This window comes from Notothenia rossii (genome assembly GCF_949606895.1).
Source record: "Notothenia rossii genome assembly, chromosome: 9".
NCBI lineage: Eukaryota > Metazoa > Chordata > Actinopteri > Perciformes > Nototheniidae > Notothenia > Notothenia rossii.
The window spans coordinates 54433638-54448814 of NC_136907.1; the positions used below are offsets into that span (position 1 = coordinate 54433638).

The 15177-nt window shown below is 41.2% G+C and overlaps 1 protein-coding gene across 1 annotated transcript in view; it reads right to left on the minus strand.

The window, feature by feature from the left end:
• The window catches only part of gpr158b (G protein-coupled receptor 158b), a 124652-nt gene extending 116800 nt beyond the window's left edge, over positions 1-7852 (minus strand). Inside the window, exon 1 of the mRNA XM_079651011.1 lies at positions 6544-7852. Within this exon, the coding sequence (XP_079507137.1) occupies positions 6544-7391 (848 nt within the window). The 5' untranslated portion in view covers positions 7392-7852. The remainder of the gene's footprint in view (positions 1-6543) is intronic.
• Between the last annotated feature and the right edge of the window lie 7325 nt (positions 7853-15177).

The following is a 15177-nucleotide window of genomic DNA, read 5'->3' on the forward strand; positions in this document are numbered from 1 at the left end:
CACTATTTCATCAGCTGTGTGGAAGCAAGCTCTGGTATCGCCCCTCTTGAAAGCTGGTGATCCCACTGAGTTGAATAACTATCGTCCTATCTCAAATCTTTCTGTCTTATCAAAGATTCTTGAGTCCCTAGTTTCTACTCAGCTAAAACTTTTTTTAAATTCACACAACATCCTTAACCCTATGCAATCTGGGTTCAGATCAAAGCAAAGCACTGTGACTGCCAGTCTGAAAGTCTTAGACGATATTAAGGCTGCTTTGGATACAAAATCTGTTTGTGTTGCATTGTTTATTGACTTAGCCAAAGCATTTGACACTTTAGATCACCACATTATGTCTAATGTTATGTTGGTGTCTCGTTTTGGTCATAACGCCATTTGCTGGTTTCAAAGTTATCTAACCGACCATACTCAATGCGTCAGGTTGGGTAGTACTGTCTCTGAGCCTGTCACCTTGGAGAAGGGAGTTCCACAGGGCTCTATTTTGGGGCCCTTGCTCTTTTTATTATATGTACCTATCATATGTATGCTGATGACACTATTGTATACTCTTGTGCTCCTTCTCTGGATATGGCCGTTTCCAATTTAAAAACTGATTTTATCACGCTACAGCATGCGCTTATTGATTCGAAACTGCTATTGAACAGTAAGAATACCAAAGCAATGCTTTTTGCTCCCAAGTCAGCGTCCTCTTGCCTTTCCATTGACACCCTTGATGGCGTCTCCATTGAGTTTGTCGATACATACAAATATTTGGGCTTTTGGTTGGACAGAAGTCTAAACTTTAAACACCACATTGAAGTTCTAATTAAGAAATTGAAATTCACTCTTTACAGACTCAAAATTTGTTTTTCAACTGCTTCCCGTAAAAGGTTGGTCTCTGGCTTATTCCTGTCCCAGCTTGACTACGGTGATACGATTTATAGATTTGCCTGTCCCACTGTTTTGGCCAAACTTGACCCACTCTACCATGCTGCACTGCGCTATATATCAAATGCACCCTATAGGATTCATCATTGCAAACTGTATAGCCTGGATGGTCCTCACTTAGTATGCGTAGGATGCAGTATTGGTTTTTATTAATGTAAAAAGCCATTTTAGGTAAGCTTCCTAGTCATTCCTTCATTCAGCTTCATATACGTATGTGCCAGATTTGCCCCAGTTTGTAACTCTTACAACCAGTGCCTGGATACGGTTCCAGGTACCTGCCGTGCGGACTGAGGCTGGAAAAAGGAGTCTGTTTCGGCACTTGTCCCTATAGCCTGTTTTTAAATTGAAGTTGTCTGATGTCCTTACCACCAGCTGCTCTTGCAGTAATAAGTAGTGTACCTTTCTTACTGTCCCAAATGTGCACAATGTAGTGGCTGCTTTTCTTCTTTTTTTTGTTTACTTAGTTGTGTTCTCTTTATTTTATATGTCTGTGTTATGTGTAACGTTGCTGCCTTCTTGGCCAGGTCAGCATTGTAAATGAGACTTTATCTCACTGCTTTTTATCTGGTTAAATAAAAAATAAAAAATGTTTTTAAAGTTGTGACATAGCCAAGATGTCGATCATGCGAGAAGTGTCCAACGTTCCAAACTCGGCTTTTGTGCGCCTTCCGGTTATACAAACTGAACTGCACTTTGTGTTCAGTATGATTTAATACTTAATGCACTCAAAACAGCAAGGGTAAGTACAGAAGTACACAAATTAAGACACAGCAAAAGTCTTGGATTTATTCTCTCCCATTCATTTCCTCCAACATCGTACAGGCTGAGTGTTCTCTGTCTCTCTGCTCTGAGGTTTGGTGGCTGGTGGTGACACCTTGACTTCTATCTGCCTGCTGGGAAGTGGAACAAACAAGCATGGAGAGAGGCTTCGGCCGACAGCTCCCCGCTAGTACATACAAAAGTGTGTGTGTGTGTGTGTGTGTGTGTGTGCGCGCGCTTGAAGAGATTAAAAGAAATAGAACTAGCCGTAAAATGGCGAGCCTATATATACACTAAATTGCGTTTTAGTCTTCAGGTTGTTGTTGATAATCTTAAAGATTGTGAAAAATGTTTCTATTTCTATCATTTATCGTCAAATAAATATCATTAGTCTGTCAGTTGTTGACCCACCAACTGTATTGTACATTATTATAGTCATGGATGCACTTCCCCCTTAAGACATACGATATCAGGATCGGGGTCTAATCGCCAAAGACTAACATTTCCATCATGTGGCGCATGCATAAATAAATGTTATTTAAACTAAAACTGAAGTCTTTCCGGATTGAAATAGAGATGCTGTCATTTGTTTGTTGGGGAACACTCTTTATGTCGCCCAATACTAAACATATAGAAGTTGTTACCGTTTAGCTTTTTTGATGTCTCAACATTATTTTGGTATTTCTTTTATTTACAGATGTCAGAATGGTACTTGTTGGACATTTAAAGCTTCAAACCTGTAGCCTGACAGATGTACAGAAAGGATCCCAGTTCTACAGAGTGTAAAACGTCTCCTGTTGTGTCTCAAGGCAGCCTCTCTCGCCCTCCTCATGATTCTGAGAGTAATTTGAATCCAATACATTTTGATTTGTTTTACATAAACTAATAGCCTCTGTTGCACTGGCCACAAACTGAGTTTTAATTAAGTCAATGTCCACGTTTGAAGGACAGTGGGAAAAGGAGAAGACGATAAGAGGTTGCATTGAGGTAGGAAGTAGCAGACATGGGGACTCCATTATCTACACTAGATTATGCCACTCTGCTCAGAGCCAAGCCGCTTTCTATTTTTAGAAATGTCATCATGGGAATGAGATGAGTGGAAGAAGTCACACAATAAGTTGCAGACCACAACTCACGTTAAAAGAAGTAAAGTGCGGAGGAGTTCCATAGGGTTAGTGAATCATTAGACTCAATCCGGAAATTAGCTTTGTACAATACACGCTCTGGACTTAAAACAAACACTTTTGCTCTGTCTAAAATCACTTACATCCTTCAGTACACTGTATGTAGTGCACTGTGAACTCTTATGCAGTGGGAGAATGTCTACCTTGTAGTGTTGTCTCGAAATGCACGTTATTGTGCCCTCACCGGCACAATAACTCAAGAACAGTGGGGTTTTTTCGGCAACTATATAGTGGGACATTACTTAAATAGTGGGAAAAAAACACTATACCTTTTTAATTTGATAGTGCTGCGTTGACCAGAGAAACCACAATTTTGGCTGGTCGCTTAACTTCCATTTCTAGCCAAGATGGCGATTGCTGAGTGTGAAAAGTGTCATTCCATACACAACTTTTTGTTTGTTCCTTTCTTGGCTTCCTCTGCTTAAATCATAACAGTTTCTGACATAGTAAAAGACACTTAAAGTCCTTACTAAATTTTCTTTTACAGTTTTCAAGCATATAACATGGTCTTTGTTAGTAGACGCAATTATCTCGCCTGTTTCGGATATAACTCAGTTCGCAAGCTCAGTAGATGTTATGTTTTCATCCATATAATTTTCAGTACTTTTCTCATGTGTTGCTTTTAATAAAGGAATGAGTGCTCAGGAAAAAAAAAATTATTTCACCTTGAATTTGTTTGTTTAAGGCTACTGTTTTAAATGAACAAATTTGTTTTGTTTTTTAAAAGCATTCCTCCAATCAACACAGACTAAAAGTCTGCAAACTGCTATAGATGAATTCATGACGGCTGCAATTGGTCATTAACGGATCTTCAAACATGATAACTGAACAGACTACAGACCAAATACAAACCATGAGGTATGACTGAAAGCCTCAGAACAAATGAAAAAGTACAGCTTTGTGCTCAGCTGCCAGTGAAAGAGTGTTTTACAGAAAGCAGTGTTCAGGAATGTGTCACGCATAACCCACTTTTCTTCTTCTAGCTCAAAATCACATTCACTTGTAAAAAGTGACAATTATTTCAATGTTCACACAAAGGCTGTCTTGGCTGAGTTTGAATAGTGTATTGATTCATTATGAATGAATTCACTGTAATAATTTATGAAACGTTACATCAACAGATACTAAGGGTGACTGACACAAGCAGCTCTTCATATAAATCTCTCAATTATTAACCCGTTTTGCCCAAAGACTACATGTAGTATGGTCGGGGAATTTCATTTGTTCTGATTGGTCAAAATTCCTTTAAATCTGGTACTTTGTAGAATAATCTCACATTTTTAGGTTTTAAATAAAAATGCAGACTTTATCAATATTCAAGATCAGATTTCGGATTATAAAACTTGCAATAATTGTGTATTTTAAATGTCCTAGATATAGAATTGAAATTGGTCACTATTTAGACCAAATTCCTTCAGATTTGTGCTATGGGAAGCTCAGTGAAAATGTGAAAGACTCTAAAGGTTCCACATTTCATTTGCAGGCTCAAATGGATCAACCCTTCTCACAAGTGCATGTTTATGGCTTCAGCCTTCAGACAGGCAATATTTCATTTTTTAAAAGAAACAGGGCATCACAGCCAGAAATATTTGAGCTGTGGAGTGGGCAAGGGGATAGCTTCCTAAAAAAGAATAAAAAGTATGTCACAAAAAAAGTTTTTAGGAATTACAATTCCTGAAACTGTCCAAAGCAGGATTTGGCCACATCATAAGCTCTTAAAGCCAAAGGTGACTGTTCCTGGACTGCTTGGGGAGTAACGGGTTACATTAAACTGTAATAACCATTTTAACCAATAACCAATGGTAATAACCATTTTTTACAAAGGTTATTGTATTCTCTTACAGTTACAGAAAAAAAAGGCAATTGGGTTACAGTTGTAAAAAATATTAATAACAGGATTACACAGTTACTAAAAAAGAGCATATTGTGTTTGTTGTAAAAGGAGCATTGTATTTCTACTTTGTAAACTGTACTGTTCTGTACGTTCATAACATCGTGTGTGTGAGCTAAACTCTACACAGTATGTGTTAAACTAAAACGGACCATGCTCTGTCAATTTAGAGGGTTTTCCAACTGTAGTATGTGCTCATGTTTTTTATTGTTGGTGTATATGCTACTGCATGAATATGCTTAATGAAAGCCAGGTTTTACTATAAATAACATCTCTGAGCAGAGGAAACATCTTTGATCATAAATATGGTTTATTTTGTTCAACAGAAGCCTGAGTGTTACATAATGATGACACTATGTCACGGAAGTAAACAAAGGATCCCAATGGACCCCACTCTGGAGGGAACTTTGGGATTTTAGCTTTTGCAGACCATTTACTACAGGAAAGGGAAAACCCTAAAGAGTGACCCTCCCAACCCTGTTCCTGGAGCAGGTAGTGATGCAGCACTTTGCAAAGGGACACGTCAGCAGCGTGGAGGCCTGCCAACCGGACCCAAATCATGAGCATACACCCTGCTGCCTCTAAATCACCAAGGAACATTTCTGTGTCATCCACACTTTTGTGTCTTTTTTGAGACGGAACAAGATTTGTTTTTCTTTCCTCAACATGCACATGTCACACATCTAGACATTTCCAGGGTTTAGTGAGATTGTTAATATCTTCATATTGATGATGTTTCATTGTTTATTCGTGATTTAATCGATCAGTTCTAGCCTTGAAACATCAGATCTTTGAGTGATTGAATGAATAAAAAAGGCCACATGTATGGATCCCATCACCAACAGTGTTCATTTGAAAGGCTGCAGCGGGAGAGGCGCACAGCTGTGCTTTGACAGGCAAGCATACTAAATGAGAAGGTCTACCTGTGTATGTGAAGCCTCTTTTACACCATCTGCCTCTGAATCCAGGCTGCTTGTCATCAGGATCCATATTTACATTCCGCCTCATGGAGCATTATTGTCAATCAAAAGTAGGGTACTCTTGTTGGTTGTTAATTCAATGTTTTATACATATTTGTGGGAAACTTTATTCCACACTGAAAAAACTGAAACGTTAATTAAATGTATTATGTCAACAGATGTCACATAACTGTATTAGGTTAGTTGAAAGCAATAATAATACGTTTAAATGAAAAAGATTAGGATCAACTTAATATTATTGATTTCAGCTATAGTTATGTGATATCTGTTGACATAATACATTTCATCCACTTTTCTGTTTTTTCAGTGCATATCTGTCAATATTCATTTTACACACGTCGCTGGCACTATATCTCTGTCTGTTGCATAATGCTTTTAATACTTCAAACAGATATCATTTTCACGGACCATTTTGCACATTTCTGCACAAAACTGCCAGTATATTGCCAATTTAATTCCTACATATATTAGTATGTTTACATTTTAGTTTTCAACATTAGTATAATTATTTACCTGCATGCATTTTTCATAATAACTCTTTATTTTACGTAACTTTACTTTTTTTTCATTTATTTTTCTGTTTCTATTTCTATATTTCTGGGTTTTTTTTATTCCCTTTTATTTTCTTGAAAATTCTAACTTATATTTAGTTTTTTTTTTTAGAAGTAGATGTCCTGCATTCAAAGTCTTACTTAGATAAAGGTAGGAATGTCTAAGTACCAGAGGTAAAAGTATATGAGTAGTAAAATACAAATATCTCTTTGGCCTCTAACTAAAGGAGTAGATCCAGCTCTGCTCTCACCTGAACTCGGGTGTAGAGTTGCTCTTCAGTCCGTAGAAGCCAGCAGACAGGGTGAGCAGCCAATAAGGCACAAACGCCCCATGCTCACACTCCAGGTACGGTGCCGACCATTTGATCTGGTTTTTGTCCAGAAGGTAACTTCCACCCTTGGACTCCTGGACCCTCCTGTGCATGTGCGATCTCCTCCCGTCCCTAAAGTCATTAAACCACTCGGACTCGGGGCTCCTGCTCCTCAGCTGCTGGTGCGCAGAGGCGGACAAGTCCTGCAGCACCACCTCCTTCTCGGTCCTGGTGGCTTGGAGGAAAACCTGGGGACCGGGCGTGGGTGCATCCCCGTGGAATGTCACCACAGCCCTGTGGATTTTGGGATCCCCCTCGAGGATGCTCTGAACCAGCGCGTGGTACCAGTGGATGTCCCTGCGCGCCGTTTGCTCTCGGGACCTGTTGGCCTGCAGGATAATGTTCAGGAAGTTTGTGGCGTGCGCAACCGTGTCCAGGATGCTGTGCAGGGAGTAATGGGAGGCGACATGCAGGCCGCCCCGCAGGCTGCTAAGCTCGTACCTCCGGGAGCAGTTGACGTGCCTCAGCGCGGAGGAGTCCCCGGTGTGCAGGAACGCGGTCACCACCCTGGGCAGGTCCTCCTCGATCTTGTGCGCCACCACCGTGCGCTCCGTGGCCGGTAGCGGGTAATAGGTCGGGTGTTGAGGAGGCTCCCTGTTGATGTTCTGGGTGCTGAACACCGGGGGGTTCTTCTCCTCTTTGTCACTATCCGACCACTCCACATAGCCGTAGTTGGATCCCAGAACCAGCGCCGTTTGCAGGAGCAGAGGGACCACCAGCAGAGCCATGTCGCTCCGTTTTTACAGAGAAGAAACCGCTTGGCAAAAAGTGGCGAGCATAACCAAATCTCTCCTTTCTTCTTCTGCTTCACAGGGGGAGAAACACTACACAGCAGAATATCTCCTGGCATTCAGATACATGATGCCACTTCTCATCCTGAGCATCTTCTGTCCGCGGAAACACACTTTCCCTCTCTTCTTCTTCTGATACAAAGCTACTAACTGGTTAAAAAACAACAACAACGACTCCTCTTCAGCAATCTGCAATCCATTCATATGAAGCGACGCTGTCACCGTGCGCCTCCCTCTTTACTCCTTCACGGAGAGATCCATGTGAGAGGATGACGACGAACGAAACAAATTGTACTTGAAGTTCCGTCCCTCCCAATAAATCCCTAATAGGCCATAGGTGTCGCCCAACGGTGCGTGTGGTTGTTTCTCTCTGCCTGTCTGTCTGAGGGGGGCGGGGCGTGGGGGAGACGGGAGCTGTCCGGTGCTGAAAGTAGCGCCTGTGGGAAGAAACGCGAGGGTGGCGGTGATGGAGGAGGAGGAGCAGCCTGACAATCATATTAATCTAAAAGGAGATTCATATAATACTGTGAGTAAGGAGGAGATCATCAAGAGACTAGATGTGTATATATGTAATAATGTGCACTGAATTGTTATGTGTACAGTTTATAACTACAAATACCTAAATGTTTTACAATTGATCGACATCCATTGGTGGACAGTAACTAATTATATTTATTATAGTACTCTGAGTTCATTGTAATTTCAATTTGTACTCCTTGGCATTTGTATTCCATTACAATATATTATATTATATAACAATATTGTAGTATACTCAACTATATTTTATTGAAGATTTAGGTTAATACTAAAATATAGTCGATACAATACAACCAACAAATATGTTAGCATGTATTACTATAGGTTACACACTCATTTGAATTGATATCTTGGTGAAATTAACAAGCCACTCAGCAGTATATAGTAAATAACTTTATATGGTCACCTTTTCTTAAATATATACTTTCAATTTGTTTGCCATGTTGTATTTATCTGCTATTTGTTTTTTTTATATAAATAGTGTGTGCATACTTAGTTATTTTAAATGTGTGATATGTTTTCCATATACTGTTCACTTTATCTGCACTTTAATTCTGCTGTAATATTGTCCATTTCCCTGTTGTGGGACAAATAAAGGGTTTCGGATTCTGAAAAAAACAACGTCATTTGATTAATACATAAATACACATTCTGCAACTCTTTTCACAGCTTGCAAAAGAAACAGGATGGAAATGAAATGAAATGAAAGGAAAGGAGAAAATATGACCCTGCATGTAAAAGAGCTTCATTATTTTGGTCAACGCAGGCAACTTTCACTTCACATATACTCAGAGGATTAGCTGCTTCTGTGTTGTGTGTAACCGGGTGATGTGGAGCCGAGTGCATGTTTAGCATGTTTTCATAAATCTGAGACGATTAACAGAATAAAATCACTCTTCAATTCTGGGCTTTAAAAGTCATATTATAAAACAATGTAAGAAGGGAAAATGTTGCTTAGACTGGATGCCTGAGTGCTTTATAAGAAGAATGTTAAAGGGTCCCTATTCTGCTTTACTGGCTCTCCTCTTCCTGTAGTGTATTATGTTTTAGTGAATAGTCTGCAAAGGGGACTACGCAACACTCACATTTCTATTGGATAGCGCTACAAAACACGTGCTAAGGGGCGGGACATCTCCGAAGAGGCTCAAAATACAATAATGAAACCTAGGGGCCCCTTTAAAGTGTCAGTATCTTTCCAACACGTTTTGATGTGTTTTGTGCATGTCATGGCAATGCTCCGGGACTGTACCAGTGGTCCAAACTTTTAGGCAGAAGATTAAGAATAAGATGAATAAGTATGTAGGATAACAATATCTGTGTTGCTTCGCCAGTCACACAATCAAAAGCAACAATTACACAAATATTAATAGCAATACATTAATTTATCTTGCACATGTTCTCCAGTTTTACAGCTTGGACTTCTTCAGGATCTTGTCCAGCAGAGCTCTTTCTGTTTCTGGGATGATCTTTGTCCACAGGTTCAGAAATCTCTGGTTGGAAGCCAGCTTCTGGAGGAGGATCTGTCCGTGGTGCCTGTGGAGGAAGAAGTTATTTGTTAAGCACAAAGTTCAGATATACAAAATTGAGATGGTGAAAACAATCAACACAAAACAAGAGGCGCACATTACAAGATTATGCAAAGTTGTGCACTAAATCCATATAACTTGAAAACGTACCTCACGTCTGGTGCAGCATCCACACACATTTTGGAGACGGCTCTTAGGAAGTGTTCGGTGAAGCTCGTTCCTGCTGCCAAGACGCAAGCTGCTCCAAATCTGTCGACCAGGAGGTGCAGCTGTTGGGCCATGCTCCCTCTTACTGCGACACAATGGTGACTGAGGAGGGTCAAATACAGGGTGATATGAGACAAATTTTCTCTTACTGTTTCATTTCATTTAGTCTGATAACTTCTGCTGCTAAAGTGAATGCAGCCTCCACTTACTTCAGTCCTGTGTTCAACAGAGTGCTCACTGTCCGCCCATGGCTGCAGTTCTCCACCATGGCACCCAGTGCAAGATTGGCCTGCTGCTGAACAAAGTTGCTGGCGGTCTGCGCTAGTTTGAGCAGCAGAGCTCGGCCTGTGGCTTCGACCTCCAAGTCTATTGCCTTTTTGAGGTTCACATACAGCTCGGCTAACATGGTCATAGCCTCACAGGCCACTGCTGATTTAGGTTATTTACCTATAATAAAAAATGACTGTCATCACACAAGTCTGTAGGGACATTTTGGCCAATGATAACAGGTTGAGACAAAGAGGTCTGAACAAAGATACAAAGGGAAGTGTGTAAAATACCTCGTCAATTAGAGCCAGACACACTTCATGGCGTTTTGTCTTGAGAGTCTGGGAGTGGTGCTGTGCCAGAGCTTGCAATATTTTCAAGCTTTGCACTTTCTTCTCCCTGTGAGTTTACATGACAAAAATGATGGTCAGTAATAAAATAAATACAGTAACTCACTGCTAAACACTTTAAATGTAAAGTCTAATGAAGATAGAATGTAATGTCACACAAACTATTTGCAACAGGAAAAATATGCATTCTTATCTGGTACAAAAGATCTTTATTGTTTACCAGTCATTGGAGGCGAGCAGCTTGAAGCAGGCAGACAGGACAGAGCAGGGCAGACATCGGATTGGTCAATGGCTGCAGCTCAACCTGTTCAACTTGTTTATCATTTACCGTCTGGAGGCTGCAGTCCCTGGCAGCCTTCTCTCCTGCTAACAGCAGATTACTCAGTCAGAGCACTGCACTCACCCAGTGATAAATCAGTTATAATTAGAACATGTTATTAATCATATGTTAAATGGTGTTGTGTCTAAAGATCAAGCTTTCGGGTTTTTTATATTTGGGTGACCTGCTGTGTGCTGAGTTAAAGATTGTCAGGTTACACGAGGAACTGAAGGGAATTGTTTGAATCCAAAGAGAAAAATCAAGTGTTCACAAAAACCTCCAAGACCACTCTGAATAAAGGTCAGAGCTTGTACTAAAGCTGTTCAGGATGTGTGTGGATAAACGTACCTGCTATGGCTTTAGCAGGTTGCAGCAACATCCCAAGTTGAGATACCCTCCTCTTGGTTCTGGGAACTGTTGGAGGGGTCGGGTCCAGAGGCGTCATCACAGGGCTCACTTTGGGGGCAGCTGTAATGATCTTTGTAAGAGCCGCTGCAGCTGCAGGGGTCCTCTTTCGAGCCACTGCAGGGGTCTTTTTGGGAGCCGCAGGGGGTCGAGGTGGAAGGAAGTACATACTTTCACTTGTACCTTGCCTGCTGAGATTAACGGCATAAGTGTCACTTTTTTTCCCACTGTACTTTAAGTCAAGGAGACATTTTTATGAAGGGGTTGTATTTAAGATTTATAATATACATCCATCAGACAATTAAAAAACCTCAAGCTATAACAGCAGGGGTCCCCACAAAAGATTGAGGTCCCCGTTCAACAGTATGTCTGGTGAGAAACTGACCTGCTCCACTGGGTTTGGCACACAAAACAGGCAGGCGAGACACTCTTCTCCTGGGAAGTGGAACTGCAGACGCAGCAGGAGGAGCAGGTGTGAATACGTCCTCTATCAGAGGAATGGCTCTCAGCTCACTGGGTGTGTGAGTGTCCACACTGCTGAGGCTGAACAGAGAACAGCTGGAAGAAGTTGGCCTCCGGTCTCCTTATGCTTCACATGCCTTTACAGCCGTCTGACTGCTGAGGAGCACTTTGTCTCAAAAGGAGTCCCTCTCATCTTAACTTCCAGGACTCAGGATCTGGGTTTTCTTGATATTCTCCCAGTTCATGCAGGGTACATCTATAAGAGGGCTTATCCTCTCTCGCCGAGAGAGTTCTGGGCTTCTGCGGAAAGCTGGTTTTTGAGGTAAGGGCAAAATGACGCCCTGAACAGAGCTTCTCACTCGGTTCAGGACGGCCTCATGTCGCTCTTTCTCGGCAGCGCAAAGTCTCTCTGCTTGGCGAGTCAATGCAGACCTCTGAGACCTCTGTTCAGGATCATGAACTCATCAGAGTTTTCCTGTCCACAAAGGATACCAGTTTGCTATGGAAATAAAATACAACAAAGTACAGTTGAACTAATGTTGTTTGACTCACTTTCTGACTAATATTAGAGTACTTTTCTAAGATACCAGAGAGGTTTATGCATTTAGACCCTCTGGTCTGAACAGATTGAAGGCTACAGGTTAGAGTCTGTTACTTACCCCGCCCCGCCATAATCGCCATTCCGATGTAAACCCTTCCTAAATCGATGGAAGATGTTGGACATGTTTTGGTTCTCCATCACTTCCAAAAAAACACAACTAAGTTGTCCGTACACAGTGTAAAATGTGAGTGTCTTCTCTCAGTACGATCAGTTTGTGAGTGAAAGAGTTCTAGAGGTAGAGAATGTTCTCTGGCCTCTGTGTTATCATGGAACCGGAACACGGAACCTTCTCTGCATGGAGCATTCTATGGATGGATAGATGCAAAAAATACACATTCACCACAAGTCCGCCAGATACCAGATTCAAACAGAGATCGGATCCTGTTGTTAAGTAAAAGTAGAACTATATATAATTGTCTCAAAGAATGCCATAAGAAGTAAAAGACCAAAAGTATTGGCATCAAAATGTAAGTAAAGTACAAAAAGGTAAAATAACTAATTCCGCACAATTTCAGTAACATAAATACGGAATTTTATCATCTGAATACTTAAAGTAGGTAAAAGTATGCAGAAAAGCTCTGTCAAAGTATTTATAAAGAAAATTATATTATCCTGTTCTTATCATTTGTTCTAGCATTTTAATCTTTTAATGTGAACACATTGAAGTTGTACAATATAATATTGTGATGGTTCATCTTATAATTCAGTCTAGAGAATGCACCGGACAGCATCTAAGACCTGCAAAAATCTAAATGTTCTAGGGGGAGGCCCCCCAAACCCTTCGTGCCATTTCATCCGCGCACATTTTTCAGGGCAATCTCTATTGGGCTCAGGGCCGACTGTAAATTAGCTTAGATGGCCCACAGGGCCATCTCCCAAAATCCTTAATGTCATGCACTCTAACAGTGTGTATGTTGTATGTGTCATTATTCAAAACATCACGGTAGAAAACAAGAGTTAAAAAACGTAATTGCACACTGTATATTTACAAATTGTAACTAAATGTGAGGAAGAATCAGAAAGACTCCTTTGTCGTTAACTTGCTAAACCGTCACAAAAGATCCTGCTCTCCTCTACTTAACTCTGGTCACTTAAAGTGGACCTATCACGCTATATTTGAAACATATATTGTAGGGCCATACCTATATAAACATGGATGTGAAGTCTTTTTCAAAATACCAAACAGATCATGCATTTTAGCCATGCCTCATTTTGCTCTATTTGATCTTTTCCAGCCCTGTTTTTGCAAGGGCTGATTCTGCTTTTGTGACAGACTACAGCGCCACTTACAGGCCTGACATATGTACTACAGCGTCTCCAGCGCTTTCGAGCGGTCTCTCATTCCCCTGATATGCGGAAAGTTGCCCATATAGGCGGAGCACCCCTTTTCTGACGTCAGAAAAATTCAAATAATAATCAGCTCCGTTGCAGCCCCGTTTTTAGAGATTTGGGTATGGAGGTAAAGAGAGAGGGTTGTGTTTTCTGACACTTGGTGAGTTCCCTGACACACCAGGGACACATATTCATGTATAAAAGATGTACAAAAGTGCGTTTTGCATGATAGGTCCCCTTTAATTCACAAGCAACTTTGTCATTCATGTTGTACACTGACTAAAATGACTAAGCAGCCTTGTCAAAAAAAGGTGTGTTTCTGGTGTAGATGGTGAACTAGGCGGAGGAAAAGGAAAAAGCGTTGACAGAGCATAAGAGCGGAAGAGACGCTGCTCCTCCTGCCCCCTTTTTTTAATCTTCTTTTACAAGCTGCACTGCCTCCCCTGGCCCGATGAATATTTGATAGGCACTTGCTGCTTCATCTGCATGCCTTACAACTTGAGTACGTACAACCGCTACAGAGAGGCTGCTGTACCAGTCCTCCTCTCACCCTCACGCTCTCTTCTCCCAGATGTTCCTTTAGATTTCTTCAGAAAAGAGCAAGCAAAGGCAAAAGGGTTTTTCCTCAGATGATTTTTCTCTCCTTTTGCTTCTTTGCCCATGCAAGGAGCTGTATTTGAAGATGCTGTCTGTGGAAAAAAGACAGCGGCTCAATAGAAAATGTTACTATGTGATGCTTTTAGGCGCCCTATTATGCTTTTTGGGATTCTCCCTTTCCTGTAGAGCAGGGGTGTCAAACTCAAGGCCCGGGGGGCCAAATCCGGCCCGTGACCTAATTTTATGTGGCCCGCAAGAGCTTGCAAAGAATATATTATAAAACGGACAAGTCAAATCAAGCAATCTGATTGGTTCTTAGCCGTGATATACTGAGCGTATACCACGGGTAGAATTGTAAGTTACTTTTCACAACAAGTCAGTATCCCTCCGCGTCTGAGAAAAACAGTATATCGTTGGGCTGAAAAGCAAATTTTCATACTGGAACAAGAAAGCAGCGGAGAAGTAACGGGGCAGAAGCTGGGAAGAAGCCCTCCTTTTTGACGCAGCAGTCCAGACATAGACATCAAACGGCAAAACATATTCAGTGTGCAGTTCCTTTGGCATTAGGGCAGGGATATCTATATACTTTTGAAGGTTTAACATAATGAATTGTGCTACTTTTAAAGCAAGCAACGATGTTTTCAAATCTGTAATCAAAGAGGTCCGCAAAAACGCTATCGACCAATCAGATTGCTTGATTTGACTTGTCAGTTTTATAAATATATTTACATTTCTTCCGTTACGAAACAAACTTACAAAGCATAAAATGGAAACATTTAAGATTAACTTCGACCTCCGGGGGGGTCTTACTATAGTATGTAGGAGTGGATTGAGCAGTTCCTATCTCCAGAAAAAAAAGCACCTAAACTACGACATGCAGAGCTACGTGAAGAGCAGGTAGACCAACTGGAAAAGTAGCACCATTCAAAAGCTTTCTGATGCGGGTCTTGAAACAAAGCAGAGAAATTATGACTGTTAGTGGCCACAGGTGCGAAAGCTCTCTCCAGAGCTACTGGAAGCCCAATCTCGGGGACCGGAGAAAGTGGAGCAATATTCTCGCCACGCCAAGCAACAGCCTAGAACAACCTCAACCTATACAAGTGACCAGGACCGTGGGAAG